This window comes from Diabrotica virgifera, chromosome 7, assembly GCF_917563875.1.
Source record: "Diabrotica virgifera virgifera chromosome 7, PGI_DIABVI_V3a".
Lineage (NCBI taxonomy): Eukaryota > Metazoa > Arthropoda > Insecta > Coleoptera > Chrysomelidae > Diabrotica > Diabrotica virgifera.
Genome location: NC_065449.1, coordinates 90,467,419 through 90,484,778, shown reverse-complemented (window position 1 = coordinate 90,484,778; position 17,360 = coordinate 90,467,419). Strand labels below are relative to the sequence as shown.

Below are 17,360 nucleotides of genomic sequence, written 5' to 3'. Positions count from 1 at the left end.
TAATGCTATAAGTAAATACCTTAACTACCTACCTGTATACATAAATTCCCAACATCTGTGCGGCTATCGAGGGTAGTGCTTTAATAAAAATCCACCGCCTACCTATAATAAACTTCTTCCTGTTCTGTTTATCTATTGGCCGGTACTGAATATTGTAAAAAAAATTATAATTTATGATGGCGAATCCTTATTGTCGAGGAAACAATATTTAGTAGATATATTGCTGCGAATCTTATCACTATAATAGAAAGTTAATATTTTAGACAACTATATAATATGTATGCACAATATTATTTTTGTCTGATATAACGAGATCCGCGTATAACGAGGTAATTAGTCTGCCATTTCAGTTCTCGTTATAGAGGGAGTCTACTGTATAATAAATACAATATAACGATGGAAAAGGAGAATAAAAAACATTTTTTATAAAAGTGTGTCATAAAAATGGACAAAAAAAGTGCTGGAAATAATTTTGGAATTAATAAGTTTGCCGCTAAGGGGCGTTTCTTGCATTTTAAAATTAAAAACATTCCAGAAACGATTAACATTTACGATCAAGTTTAGTTTTAATTATTAAATTATTAATTATTAGACCTTGATTTAACTATGTACTTTTATAACACATTTTTTATTTGGAAATTCTACGACCTATGACGATCAAAATACTTCGTACCAAAATTCGTATTTCGAACAAACTTTATAAAATTTGTACTGTTTAAAATGCCTGATGTAACGTAATAATACAATGTCGCATCAACAACAATATACATACACATAGTAAACTCCGCTATACCCCAGGAAACTTCACATTTACAGGAAGTTTTTGTCTCACTTAGTAGTACCGCATTGTTTGTAGAACCACACATTATTTCTTGATCAACAACAACTCAAACATATGTGTTTAGATTTTCTATTGATAAAGAAAAAATAGGCTTCTGCAGTATTAACTTTGTTCTATTTGACATATTTAAAAAATTGTATCAAACAACCGTTCACGTTAAAAAATGGCAACAGACTAACCTTATTAAAAATTTTACACATGCTGTAAAAATCTGTCAAATGCTTAGGCAGAACGCCGCATCTAGTGCCTGCTTAGGATAAACGCGGCAAGTGACCTTTAAATACGGCGTTTTTTCTAAGTATTTTTCAGATGACGCATTTATTCTAAGTATCCATGAACATTTTTGGAGATACGGCATAAAATGCGTTGTGTTTAATATATTTTGGCTTAACTTACGTCATTTTTAGTAAGCAAATAAGATAGATATGCACATTGCACATTTGGGTTAGAAAAATGTATAAATCTAATTTTTTCAGATTTTTGCAGATACGGCGTTTACGCTAAGCACGGCAGAATACAAGTCTTATTCCACAGATACAGAGACGTCAATAATTGCGACGTATACGGTGTATACGACGTATACGACGTATGTTCGGGAGACTTGAGCAGTCAGGTTGCAAATGGGTTTTTTGGATACCTACTACATATTATACCTAATACATTAGAAATACAAAAATGCCCGTTACAGTTCGGACGAGAATTTTATTAGTTATTAAGAAATAAGGGTCAAAATGGCAATTTTTTCGTTTAACCCTTAACTTGACAATGTGTATCTTAATACACACCTATTTTAGATTTTTTTTAACAAAGTTTAAACTTCCAAATCTGCGTAGATATTGTAATGTGTATTTCGATACACCCTTGTTCTTTGTACAGGTAACTACATTTATGCAATTTTTATATTTGGCGGGAATAAATTTGTCAACTTTTTATAGGTTAGTTCTGTGACGACCGTTGGCCGGGTTCAATTTACCAACTTTTCCCAAGATAAAGGTAGTTTTTGTAGCGATTTGTAAAGTTATTTTAATTCTGTGAATAAAATCGAATAAGGTAAGCATTATCCTTTAGTAGTATGTCAATAGGTTCGTAATTTATATGTTTGATAAAATGTGAGCTTCGTCTAAAAAACACGTGTATTTAAATTCACATCGCCAATAACACGAACAACAATAAATGTGAATTTAAATACACACTGCCCGTTTTAGACCATTTTAAATAAGAACGACGAGTAATAGGTGTCCAGGGTAGTACTCGTTGAAGTGTTAACTGTATAAAATTAATATATTTTGTGATTTTATTTAAATGTATTCCAATAAGTTTTAGTAATGGGCGCTGAGTATTAGTTTCAAGTTCGTCTTTGTTTCAGATTATGACTTCAAACAGAACAAAGAGAATATACAATTAGCAACTGAACAAATAAATGATGAGGAGGATTGTGAGTATAATATTTTAGTTCCCAATAGAAATATTGACTCCGATATTGAAAGTGATAATGAAGAATATATTATGTTACCGTCCGCCACTTTAGTATATCCTGTAATAGAGGGTGTTGATGAAGATGAATTAGAAAATTCATCTAAGTTTACTATTTTATCGAATATATTGCTCGAAAACGAGGAGATCTTGGAAAACGAAGCAAACAATGAAAAGGTAGAAAATGCAGAAGGTGCTAAAAACAACGAGCTAGATGAGCGTATTGGGTATGTTGTTGATGAAACCTTAGCAGATGAGCTTGATCATAAACCTCTCAATTTAAAAAAGAACAAACAACAACAAAAAGTTCAAAAGAAAAACAAAACTAAGAAAGCGAAAATATACAGCTGGACAGGGAACCTTTTAGCTTCCCGGTAGATATTAAAGGGGATAATTTTCAAGTTCCAGACGAGATTTTATCTCCAATTGAGTACTTTAAAATGTTTTTTAATGATATAAATTTTTGATGATATAAAAGAACAAAAAACAATTTCGTTTTTCCATAATCGACAGCTTGCTCCGTAAAAATTAAAAACTTGGAAGACCTTCAAATGAGGACATCGCTATTTAAAAAAAAACAAGGATAAGAACCATATTTAAACCCTGGCCAGAAGGTGATATAAGATTTGATAATTTCGGACACCTTCCACAATTTTCCACAAAGGGCCGATGTTGCAATTTTGTAAATATCCAAACACATATAAAATGTACGAAATGTGACGTACGTCTTTGTTTTGTGTCAAAACGAAATTGTTTTTACGATTTCCATATGAGCAAGTAATCATTGTAATATTTTTGTTAGTAAAATAAATCAGTAAAACCCTGGGTGTTCTTTTATTTTTCCACCTAATTTTAATTTAGAAAACAAGTACTAAAATTGGTAATGTGTATTGTAATACACACATATTGTTTTATGGTTTCTTGGCGTTGTGCATTCAGATACACAAGTACAAATCAAAGTCAAAATTTGTTCAAAAGAAAGTTTATTAGTGAGAATGTATTAATTGACGACCCACTTCAACAAATAATATCAGAAATAATTTTTATTTTGCGTATTTCTTGTTTTGCCAAGTTAAGGGTTAAATAGTGGCAAGTAAAAATAGAGTAATTAAATATCTTATTTATAGCAGATGAGCAAAGGTTTAAAATGGCAGTTTTTGAATTTTGGTCCGATCATTTGTTGCTCCGGAAAGTGCAAAATAAAACTAAAATTTTGAAAATAAAAAATTTGCTATAACTTTTGCTAAGACTTTCATATTGCATGAAAGGCTGAGTGAAACAGTCCATACAATTCACAAAAAATATTAAGACGATTCGTCAATTAGTTTAAATTTTATTCAATTTGTTTATCACAAAGAGATTTTTTTGCAATGTCATTGTTCAGAAAATAATAACGATATAGCAATTCTGTGGAAACTACACGAAAGAAGAATAGTTATGTTTTCAAAGTATTTAAAAAAATCATCAAAATGTCATTTTTATCATTCCGAAAACATTTTACTAAAGTAGAGTCATATTTAGCTCATAAACAATTTGAATAAGTTTGTTAATATTGACTGTAGACTAAAAGTATTTTGGGAATTGAATAGCTGGTATTTTTACACGAATTTTCACAAAACACTTTTCGTCTAGGTTAATTACGCTCACGGTTAGCCACTTCTTATATTTAATTCGCAGATACTTTGTTTATAACAATTAAGCAACCTAACTTGCGCTATTTTAAAGTTCAAGGTTTATAGTTTATGTGTAAAAGTTTGAGTAAACTTTGAACTTCAACAGAGGTGTTAAAGCTATTCAAATTGTTTAGAAGCCAAAAATAACTCTACTTTAGTAAAATGTTTTCGGAATGATACAAATGACTTTTTATTTATTTTTTTAAATATTTTGAAAACATAAGTAAATCTTCTTTCACGTGGTTTCCACAGAATTGCTGTATCATTATTATTTTCTGAACAATAACATTGAAAAAGAAGCTCTTTGAGATAAACAAATTGAATAAAATTAAAACTAATCGTCGACAAATTCTTGAAAATTTTTTGGGCATTATATTATGTAATACTGGTTGTCTCAACTTTTCATGCAATATCAAAGTCTAAATTTCATTTTCGCAAAAGTTATAGCAAATTTTTTATTTTCGAAATTTTTTTTTTTGCAATTATTAACGATGCAACAAATGATCAAACCAAAATCCAAAACCTGCCATTTTACACCTTTGCTCATCTACTAAGAGATCAATACTCTAAATAAGATATTTTATTACCCTATTTTTACCTGTAGCGATTTAAACGAAAAAACTGCCATTTTTGACCCTTATTGGCTAATAACTAAAATTATCGTCCGAACTGTGACGGGCATTTTCTATTTATAATGCATTAGGTATGTAGTACCCAAAAAACCCATTTGCAACCTGGCTGCTCAAGTGTGCTGACAAAAACCTTATTTGTCTGGACTAATAATGCTCTTCCTTTTTTGACGTCATTTGCGACTAACACTCAATTTTCACTAATATACCCATCTTTACTTTTATAATTTTTTGTCAGTCAAGTCATTCACCCTTTCTCGTCTTATATCTACCATATTATGCGTTCATCATTAGTGGCAAGACAGCTCGTTATCAGCCAAAGATTTATTCAGAACATTCCTTCATTCGCACCTGTGTCTGGCAACCATTTTCCATGTTTTAACTCCCAATAGATTTTAAATTATACTCTAAGTTGTCTTAATACCTAAGTCTCGGTTTTCCTTTAACTCGTTGTCCCATTGGCTCTCTTCGGTCAAAAACGTTTTTGCCTGTTGTATCTTCCTCTCGTTTGATTACATACCATATCCACCTGAAAGGTGCTACCTCAATGAACTTTACGTCAGGTTCCCCGAAACTTCTATACAACTCAAAGTTGCAACGTTTACCTCTTTTATTCCTTCATTCTTCTTATGATCTTTCGCTCGAAACGTTTAAATAGTTTTTGGACCTTCTTTTTAAGTGACCATGTTTCTGCTTCTTTTGATAGCACTGGTTATATTATATGTATAAGTATTTTATAGACGGTCAATTTAATTTTGGGTTGTTTTAAAGTCATCGGTCTTAATGTTGTTCTGAAGCTATTTTCTTGTGGCATTTTTGTAATTAACTATTTTTAATGGGAAATAAGTTGAAATTTTACTAAAAAAATGATTTTGTTAACGTTTCGACGTCCAAATCGGATGCCGTTTTCAAAATAGAAAAAATATTAATGAATTAAACAAAAATGTTGTTGCTTAGTAAAAAATTCTTTTAATAATTTATTTATATGACTCATTTATATCGGCAATTCAGACCTAGAGTACTATGTATTAAGAGTATAAGTCAAAAATGAAAATTTTTTATTAGGACTTTTCAAAGTCTTTTTTACCACTGATGAAATAATTGTTACAACTAAATATGAAAATGGTGACGAAATATGATTAATAAATTAGTAATTAACTATTTTACTTTCTACTTTGGTAATACCTTATTAATTATATAATTAAAAATACAGAAGAATCCCGAAAATTTTTTTTATGACTTATACTCTTAGTACATAGCCCGTTAGAACAGGGTGATTGATTAGTGGGGTAAAGCTCAGTAGATCCGCTATAGTAATAGATAGCAATAAATGTTAATAACAAAAATTGTAGCCAACTTTGAGCTTCACATTTTAAAATTAATTAGAATGTTACAGGATACTCGATAACATCGTGACAGACCAAACTTATGTTTTTTTAAATGGAATACCCTATATTTAATCTTATATTCGAAATATTCTTCCCCACTACAAAAATATAATGGTCTGTTATGTTATGCAGGGTATTTACAATGTTATAACCGATTTCCTATGAAAATCGTAATAAGTTCATTATATTATGTATATAGAAATAAGCACAACAGCAATGGTTTATTGATGCAATATTTTTTGTTGATTGTGAAAATTAAAAAAAATTGTTGATAGTGCTAATTTTGTTTATATCTAATACAGGGTGAGTCAAAACGCAAGTACATTATTTTCTCAGTAATTTTAAATAGAACACCCTGTATTTTATGTCACTATCGAAAAGTACCGTTACCGTACTTTAATTTTTGTATAATATTCCCTATGTCTTAATTTATTAGTTTTCGAGATATTTGCATTTTTCAAAGTAAATTATTAATTAGGGGTCTAAATCTTTCCAAATTTTAAGTAAGCCATGACTGAATTTTTTAAAACTAATAATATAAGATTACTGATTATCAATCCGGTAACGAATGTAACAATGTAGCAAATATAGAAAGAAAAAAAATTTATTAGTAATAAATTTTACAAAAAAACCACAACAAAAACATACACCATTTTTGAAAAAATGGGAAGCTACTTTTGTATATAAATGTAACAAATAAAGAAAGAAAAATAATTTATCAGTTATAAGTAAAAAAAAATCACACACACAAACACAAAACACAACATTTGGTGAAAACAATTAAAAACTACTTTTGTATGTAGATGTAACAATGCAACAAAAAAAGAACGAAAAATAATTTATCAGTAAAAAATTTTACAAAAAAAACACGAACACAAAATACATTTTTGAAAAAATGGGAAGCTACTTTTAGTAAAATATTTTATATATTTAATTACATATCATAAGGTGTTCAAAATGAGTTGTGTAAATGGGTTACTTACACTACGAAGCATTTGTAAATTAACACTTCGAAATACACTTTGTATTCTATTTTTCATCTCATCCCTTGTTGTCGGAGGCATGTTTATAATCTTCATTCTTAACGTAAGCCCAAAAAATCATTCCAGTTTATTAAATATTGGTGATCTGGGTGGCCACGCTACTGATCCATTGAAAAATGAAAATATCTCGAAAACTAATAAATTTAGACATAGGGAATGTTGTATAAAAATTAAAGTACGATAATGGTGCTTATCAATAGTGATATAAAAAACAGGGTGTTCTATTTAAAATTACTGAGAAAATAATGTACTTGCATTTGGACTCACCCTGTATTCGATATAAAGAAAATTAGCAATGTCAATTAATAAACCATTGCCGTTGTGCTTATTTTTATTTATACAGGGAGCTGAACTTCTTACGATTTTCATAGAAAATTGGTTATAACTTTGTAAATACCCTGCATAACGTAACAAACCTTTACATTTTTGTAATGGGGAAGTTAAGAAGATTTCGAGTCTAAGGTAAAATATAGGGTGATCCATTTAAAAAAACATAAGTTTGGTCTGCCACGATGTTATTGAACACCCTGTAACATTCTAATTAATTTTAAAATGTGAAGCTCAAGTTGGCTACAATTTTTGTTATTAACTTTTATTGCTATCGATTACTACAGTAGATCTGTTGAGCTTTACCCCACTAATCAATCACCCTGTATTATACATTTTAAAGTAGAAGACTTTAAAATGATATTGCCAATATTTATGATTTACGTTCCTTGGACGACTTTACTGAAAGACAGTTCATTCGATTACATGAAATCAACCCCAACTCAAGAGTATCCGTCACAAAAAATCATAGCATGTGATCTGTCTTTAAAAAGACAATAACGTGCAAAGGTGACAGTAAAATTCTCGCGTTAGAGATTCCATAGTTGATCACGAGGGAAACCAGGAAAAAACCTCGTGATATTATCCCGACATCGTAAGTATTAGCTCTTACTTGACTTTACTCTCAAAACTAATACCAAATTCTGACCTTAATATGTCCGTATATTATTAAAATCAACTAAAAAAGACGCAAAAAAGCCGCAACAACAATAAACTTAACATACAGAAACTTAAGTCAGAAGAAACAAAAGAAAATTTGAAACGTGAAATCAACACAAATCTAGATAGAAACCCAAGAAATAATTGCAACGTAGAACAGCAGTGGCAATTCTTCAAAACCTCTATATTAGAGCCAAGTAAGAAAGTACTTACAACAACCAAATGTAAGAAAGAAGAATGGATGACGGAGGAAATTCTAGAGTTGATGAATGAAAGAAGAAAAAACAAAACAATTAATAAGACTCGCTATAAACAGCTGCAAAACCAAATAAGAAGAAAAATTAGGGAGGCTAAAGAAACCTACTTCAAGAAATAGAAGAACTTCAAAACAGATATGACAACTTCAACCTACATAAAAAAGTCAAAGAACTAGCCGGAATAGGAAATAGAAGAACCTCAAATATATTGCTCGACAAAAACGGAAATATTATAATGGAGACAGAACGAAAGCTACGACGATGGAAAGAGTACATCGAGGAACTATTTCATGACCAGAGAGAAGCTAGTACATCCGTAGATAGCCAAACCGGAGATGTAGGCCCAGAGATAACCAAATCAGAGGTTAGTCAGGCAATAAACTCTATGAAAACCAATAAATCGGCTGGTCCAGATGAATTACCTAGCGAGCTGATAAAGTTGGTCAACGAGAAAAACCTGGATATAATAGTAGAACTGTTCAACGCTATCTATACTACGGGAATCATCCCTAGAGAAATGTTGACATCGGCATTTGTGTGTTTGCCAAAAAAAGTGAATGCCAAAGAATGCAGTGACTACCGAACCACAAGCTTAATGTCACATACCTTGAAAATTCTGCTGAAAATTATCCACGCCAGAATACACTCTAAACTGGAGCTGGATATTAGTGACACTCAATATGGGTTCCGCAATGGAATGGGCACCAGAGAGGCATTATTCTCCTTCAACGTGCTGACACAGAGATGTTTGGATGTTAACCGTTCTCTTTACGTCTGTTTTATAGACTACAATAAAGCGTTTGTTAAAGTAAAACATGACCGACTCATGGAAATTCTAAAAACTAAAAACCTAGATGAAAGAGATTTAAGACTAATAACACATCTCTATTACAATCAGCGAGCAATAGTAAGAATTGAAACAGAAACATCTGAAGAAATGGAAATAAAGAGAGGAGTCAGGCAAGGCTGCATACTATCACCTCTATTATTTAACGCTTATTCTGAAGAGGTAATGCGAGAAACTCTGGAAGATGAAACAGTCGGCATAAGAGTAAATGGAGTCTTAGTTAACAACATCAGATATGCAGATGATACAGTAATAATAGCCGATAATTTACAAGACCTGCAAAGACTCATGAGTAAAATATTAAGGTGTAGTAGGGAGTACGGACTCTCTCTCAATATCAAAAAGACGAAATTTATGAAAATTAGTAAAAACAACCATAATACTAACGAAATCTTGATAGTAGAGGGCCAGCAGATCGAAAGAGTAAAAAAGTACACTTACCTAGGGACACTTATAACCGAAAATAATGACTACACTGCAGAAATCAAAGTCAGAATCGAGAAAGCACGTTCTAATTTTATGAAAATGAGAAACGTCCTATGTAGCAAAGATTTAACATTAGCTCTTAAAGTACGCCTAACAAAATGTTACGTATATAGTGTACTATACTAGGGACTGGAATCATGGACGTTAAATGTAGAGACAATGAGACGACTTAACGCCTTTGAAATGTGGACGTATAGAAGAATTATGAGGGTTTCCTGGGTAGATAGAGTTACGAACAATGAAGTGCTGAGAAGAATAGGTAAAGAGAAGGAAGTTAAACTTACAATTAAAGAAAGAAAACTACAGTACCTCGGACATGTAATGCGGGGCGAGAAGTATGGCATCCTGTGACTCATAATGCAGGGAAAGATAGATGGCAGAAGAAGCATCGGCAGAAGACGAATTTCATGGCTGAAGAACCTGAGAGAATGGTTTGGATGCAGCTCAAAACAACTATTTAGAGCTACTGCCTCAAAAATTAAAGTAGCTATGATGATTGCCAACCTCCGTAGCGGAGATGGCACCTGAAGAAGATATTATTAAAATTAAAAATAATATTAATAATACATAGATATAATATAAATAATACTAAAATATAAAATATGTACTGACTCGATATGTTATTGACTTACTAATCGTGGTATTTTCTTTCTAGTGACTTCCTCTTTTAGTATGGGTAACCATATCCTACTGCATTCTTTGCCGCTTCTTTGATTTTTCTCTTTTTACTATCTGTTTCTTTCAGGCCTATATTTGAATATCTCCACTGAACTCTATGTTCATTATCCCATGCGTGTTGACATATTTGAGATCTATCAAATTCTCTATTTTTGATATAAGACAGATGTTCACTTATTCTAACGTTTATTGGTCTTGATGTTTCACCTAAATAAATCTGTCTTCTCAAGCCATAGTAACATTTATGGCAAACACTATTCTACTACACATAGATTAATTTGACCTTTTGGGCATTTATATTGTTAAGTTCATTGTACATAAAGATAATTTCATGTACATTTGTGTTCTTTTTAAACTCTAGAATTACCTATTCTCGTAAGAATAAAAGTATAGTAAGATTAAAAATAGAAGATACGATAGCCCATCGCCCCGTATTAGTCAACTTTTACAATAAAAGTGTCTTAAAAGATAGTTCTGCATTTGGATTGTAATAATGCTCGCTGCTCCTGTGAGTTTAAATTCAGCTAGTTGAATAAGATAAACCCACTCCCGGAAAAAACACACTGTTACGAAACCTGAACATTTGCGTCGGAATACAGAACGGAACTTTCGGAAACGATTTAAGCTAGGAAACATTGACTATCCATTTGGAAACTGGAATGTGATGACGGTAAATAGACCAGGAGCTCAAATCGCACTTCTTCAAGAACTAAAAAGATATAAGCTCATGATTACTGCTCTTCAGGAGACAAGATGGCTGGGGAAATGTGTCAGGGACACTAAAACGCACACAATTCTATATAGTGGGAAGGAACAAGGAAGCAAAAAATGTGGAGTCGCATTTGTGGTGGATAATGATTTTAAGTCAAAAATCGTCGACTTCCAGGCAGTCAGTGAAAGGATATGCAAGTTGAGAATTTGCACCCAGTTCTTCAATCTAACAATGATAAACATTCACTGTCCAACAGAAGATCAAGAGCAACATACAAAGGAAAGCTTTTACCAACAGCTGGAGATAGTATATGATAATGCGCCAAAAAACGACATCATCAAGATTATAATGGGTGATATGAATGCTAAAATAGGCAAGGAACCGCAGTTCTATGGCACAATAGGAAAACACTCTCTGCACAATGAAACAAGCGGGAATGGGGAGTTTTTGATAAATTTTGTCACCAGTAAAAACATGGTTATAAGTTCCACATGCTTCCCATCTAAAAGGATACACAAAATGACATGGATTTCACCAGATGGAACCACAACCAATCAAATTGACCATGTGTTGATAGACAAAAGGGCAGCCAGTAGTATCTCCGATGTGAGAACACGACGAGGAGCATGCTGTGGATCAGAACATCTTTTAGTACAAACCAAATTTAGATGCAGAGTTAACAGGGAAAGACAACAAAGAACAAACAAACTTGACCTGAAAAAACTGAAGATTCAGGAATGTAAAGAGAAGTTCGAACAAGAAGTCGCAAATGAGGTAAGGACGCTAGAACTGCACTCCATAGAGGGCAAATGGAGTAATATTAAAACAGCAGTACTGACCGCAGCAGCGTCCACCCTGGGAAATAACAAAAAGGAGAGAAGAGCAGCATGGTTTGATGACGAGTGCAGACAAGCAATAGAGGAAAGGAATGAAGCACACAAATTGTACGTAACAAGAAGAACACGGGAAAGACGAACATTATTAGAAGTCGCAAGACGGAAAGCAGACAAGACATGTAGAAATAAAAAGAGAGCCTATGAAAATAGACAAATAGAAAAAATGGAAGGAAATTTCAAAAACAACGAAATTAGAGGGGCTTACGAATACCTAAGAAAGATAAAAAGTGGATATAAACCTCAAACAAGTCTACGTAAAGATGAAAGTGGGCAAATAATCAGTGACCAACAGAAAGTCACAGAAACCTGAAAGCATTATTTTCAGACACTACTTGGAACTCAAGTAGACATAGAAGATGAAATGGGTATGATCTACGTAGAAGAGAATGGAGTAGAAGCTCCAACCATAGAGGAAGTTTTCGAAGCTATTAAGGCCCAGAAAAACAATAAAGCTCTGGGAGTTGACAAAATACCAGCAGAACTATATAAGGTAGGTGGCGACCACCTAGCAAGTCACATCCACGCACTCATCAAAGACGTATGGCAAGAAGAGAAAATACCCGACGACTGGAAGGAAAGTATAGTATACCCGATCTATAAAAAAGGAGACAAACTCCAGTGCAAAAACTACCGTGGAATCTCTTTACTATGTACAGCATATAAAGTCCTCACGTATATTATAAATACGGAAGAGAATAACGCAGGCAAACAGAGCTTATTTTGCCCTCTCCCATATATTTCGGTCTAAAAGTGTCCACCGAAATACAAAGATGAGAATCTATAAAACCTTAATTCGACCAATAACATGCTATGGCAGTGAAGCCTGGGTCCTGAAAGAAACATCCAAAAACAAACTCGACACATTCGAAAGGAAAGTACTTAGGAGAACACTAGGACCTGTGAGGGAAAACAGAATCTTCAGAAGTCGATACAACAACGAGCTTTATCAACTTTATAAGGAAACTCCCCTGTCATACTTCATTAAAATACAAAGATTGCAATGGGCCGGACATGTGATAAGAATGGGAGAGGATAGGCTATTAAAACGAGCACTGAATGCTAGAATGCAAGGAAAGAGACCGGTTAGGAAGCCACGAAAGCGCTGGGAAGACACAATAAACAGCAACGCACAAGCCCTTTTAGGAGTCCCTGTATGGAGAAAAGCAGCCACAGACAGGCAAGGGTGGAGGCAAAAAATAAAGGAGGCCAAGGCTCAATTTGGGCTGTAGTGCCGTAGAAGAAGAAGAAGTTGAATAAGATGGAGCGGTATTTGGAATTGCACCATAGCCAGGTGAAGTTTATAATATAATATAAAATATATAATGATATAATATAATATATCATATTATGTATTAACTGAGTCGTATGCGGCATGCGACATGGTGATTCTTCGAACCAAACGTATAAGTATATTCTGCGATATATAAAAATTATCATATAGAACCTTGGTAATTACTTACCACATTTATTGATATTTCTTTTTCCCATATTGCATCATTTAATATTCCCGCGTTATTAAATACTATATCCAGATAGTGATAATGTTCCACAGTTTTCTTAAAGGCATCTGAAAGTGTAAATATTATTAAATGATAGTGCAGTAGAAAAATAATCAAGGATTCAATTTTTATTATTTGCTAATTCAAACGTTGCATTGTTTGCTTATGACAAATATATAAATTAATATTTTAATATGATTCAAAATAATTTTGGTAATCTCACTTATTATCCACAATTATTTTAATACACTAAAATTTTATTTTTGCAGACTTTGTTTATGGAGAAGTATTTTTTACAACGTCGCTCCATGATTTAATGACAGAAAACTGCATAGATACACTGGGTGATTAAGATAGTAACGTCATAATATGTTATAAATGGACTTTTTCTTTAATAGTTATTTTTCTACAACCGTGTTAAAAATGCAATTTTTAGCACTCCATGCGAGCGTTAAAAATGCTACTTTAAGGCACTAGTGCTTTAAAAAATTTTTAAGGCACTGCAGTTCGTATTGACCGTGTAGGTAATTTTGATGTAATGACAAAAAAATATAAAAATTGAATGTCAGTCAAGTTCAAGTAAAAGTTTTTGTAGATATTGTCCTGTAATTACGTTCGTAGAAAAAATATTGTATGATATGCACGAGCAAATTATCTGCATCGGTAATACAGTTCTTCCCACTCTCAGACCGTATGGCCTTACTCAAACTGAAAGCCAGTCCAGTCAATATCAACATAATTCAGGTTTATGCCTCAACATCGGACCCAACAGAAGAAGATATAGAAATGTTCTACGCAGAACTTAAACAACTGCTTAGTAACGTGAAGAGACATGAAGTAAACCTCATAATGGGCGACTTTAATGCCAAGATAGGGAGAGGCAGAGACGACGATTTAATAGGCCCGTACGGCCTGGGAGAGAGAAATGACCGAGGCGAACGACTATATCAATTTTGCCAAGAGGAAGATATGAAAATATCTAATACCTGGTTCAAGCTACCACCTAGACGATTATATACATGGAAAGCCCCAGCGGACCGCCCCGAGAGTATAGTTCGAAACCAGATCGATTACATAATGGTTAACAAAAGATTTGGATCATCAATAACTAGAACTTGTACATACCCTGGCGCCGATGTTCCATCAGACCATGTCCTTCTCTTAGCAGAAATAAAAATAAAAATCACTAATATGAGGAGACCTAAACCAGAACCAACAATAGACTATGCTAAACTTAAAGATGAGAATACCAGAAGAGAATTAAGTATGAAATTAAACAAAGAACTAACAAAGAATACAAAAGTAGAACTAGAAAGAGAAGTTAATTTGGATAACACATGGAGAGCCATAGAGGAAACAATGACGGATACAGTTAAAAAAGAATTAGGTTATAAACAAAAACTACAAAATAAAAGTTGGATGACTGACGAAATCCTGGCAATGTTCGAAGAAAGAAGAAAACATAAAAACCAAGGGAACCGAGACAAATATCGAGAACAACAACAACGCATAAGAAGAGAGATAAGAACGGCAAAAAATAAGTGGCTAAAGAAACAGTGTGAGGAAATGGAACAGTTACAAAAACTCCATGATGACCACAACCTACATAAGAAACTAAAGGAGGTAGCTGGAATATACAGAAAAAAGAAATTTTCTAACTTAGAAAATGAACAAGGAAAAATGCACAAGATGATAGAGAGAGGAAACGCATATGGGAAAAATACATCAAAAATCTCTTTGCAGACGAGAGACCTGAGATAGAAGTCGTTCAGGAACAAGTGATAGATATTAACAACATATCTGGTCCCGAGATCACAATTGAAGAAATTACTAGAGCAATAAATACCTCGAAAGACGGGAAAGCAGTTGGACCTGATAAAATTCCTGTTGAGTTACTCAGATTGTTAGATGAAGAGGGAATTACGATACTCCAAAGATTTTTCAACCAAATCTATAAAAAAGGAAAATTCCCTGTCCAATGGCTTGTATCTACCTTTATTCCTTTGCCAAAAAAGAACAACGCAACAAAGTGTCAAGAGCACCGACTGATAAGTCTGATGAGCCATTCTTTAAAAATATTCCTCAAAGTTCTTCACTACAGAATCTCCACAAAATGCGATAAGGTTATTGGTTGCTCACAATTTGGATTTCGAAAAGGCCTGGGTACCAGGGAAGCACTAGTTGCAACCCAAGTGCTAGCTCAGAACTGCTACGATCAAAGGAAAGATGTGATGATGTGCTTTATAGATTATGAAAAACCTTCGATCGAGTACAACATCATAAACTCGTACATATACTGAAACAACTCGACATAGATCAAAAAGACATTCGTTGCATAGAGGCTCTTTACTGGAATCAAACAGCTGTCGTCAAGGTGGACAATGAAACAACGCAAGCTCAAAAAATTCTCAGAGATGTAAGACAGGGATGCATTCTCTCCCCACTACTGTTCAATCTATATTCAGAAAGTATCTTCCAAGAAGTTCTTGAGGAATGCGAAAGCGGCATCAAAGTGAATGGTACCTGGGTCAATAATATACGATATGCGGATGATTCGGTCTTAATAGCAGACAATATAGAAGACCTCCAAAACCTTCTTAATAAAATTGGAGAGCATAGCGAGAACATGGGACTTAGCATCAACATAAAAAAGACAAAGTTCCTTATAATCAGCCGTCAATTATGTCAACATCAAAATGCAAGACTAGCATATAACAACCAAGATGTAGAGCGCGTAAGAAAGTTTAAGTACCTGGGAACCTGGCTATGTGAAGACTGGATGTCGGATATGGAAATTAAATGTCGGATAGAAAGAGCCAGAAGTGCATTCATGAAATTCAGAAACGTCTTTACGAACTCTGACTTTGACCTAAACCTAAGATTAAGATTCACAAAATGCTATATATGGTCGGTGCTCCTATATGGCATGGAAGGATGGACTTTAAAAATAAACACAATGAATAAGCTAGAGGCATTTGAGATGTGGATCTATCGACGAATCCTTAAAGTTCCCTGGACCACAAGAATAACAAATGAAGAAATCCTGAGAAGAATTGGTACAGAACGACAACTGATGTGCACAATTAAACAGAGAAAAACGGCATACCTGGGACACATAATTAGAAATGAAAGATATCAGTTTCTGCAAACCTTAATTGAAGGAAAGATCGAAGGAAGAAGGGGAGTGGGCAGGAAGAAAATGTCATGGCTCCGTAATGTCAAACAATGGACAGGACTAAAAAACATAGGAGACCTAATACATACTGCAAGGGATAGAGAAAAATGGTCAAACGTGATCGCGAACATCCATTAGTGGATTGCATAAGAAGAAGAAGAAGAAGATGATATGCGTGTTAAAAAGTACATTTTTAAGGCACTCATGTGAATTGAAGAACTCGCTATCGCTCATTCTGCAAACTTTCACATGCGTGTCTTAAACGTGTACTTTTAACACTTATATCATAAATAACTATTATGATGTAAGTGTTAAAAGTACACGTTTAAAGCACGCATGTGAAAGTTTGCAGAATGAGCGCAGCGAGTTCTGCAATTCACATGAGTGCCTTAAAAATGTACTTTTTAACACGCATATCATACAATATTTTTTCTACAAACGTAATTACAGCACAATATCTACAAAACTTTTACTTGAACCTGGCATTCCATTTTATATTTTTTTGACATTACATCAAAATTGCCTATACGGTCAATACGAACTGCAGTGCCTTAAAAATGTTAAAGCACTAGTGCCTTAAAGTAGCATTTTTAACGCTCGTATGGAGTGCCAATAATTGCATTTTTAACATGGTTGTAGAAAAAAACACTTTATTATTAAACTACAAAATATTCACCTTCTTTATTTTATTATTATATTCTTGAATTTTATAATACAGTGATGAACGGCCTAATAACAGGCAAAATAACGCAAAAGATCGAAATCATAATGGTAGG

At 33.3% G+C, this 17,360-nt stretch overlaps 1 protein-coding gene across 2 annotated transcripts in view; it reads right to left on the bottom strand.

Moving 5' to 3' along the window:
- The window catches only part of LOC114329512 (15-hydroxyprostaglandin dehydrogenase [NAD(+)]), a 59,113-nt gene that overhangs the window by 19,589 nt on the left and 22,164 nt on the right, over positions 1-17,360 (bottom strand). For both annotated transcript variants that reach the window (XM_028278650.2, XM_028278651.2), the window contains exon 3: positions 13,371-13,477. In XM_028278650.2, coding sequence (XP_028134451.2) covers positions 13,371-13,477 — 107 coding nt within the window. The remainder of the gene's footprint in view (positions 1-13,370; positions 13,478-17,360) is intronic.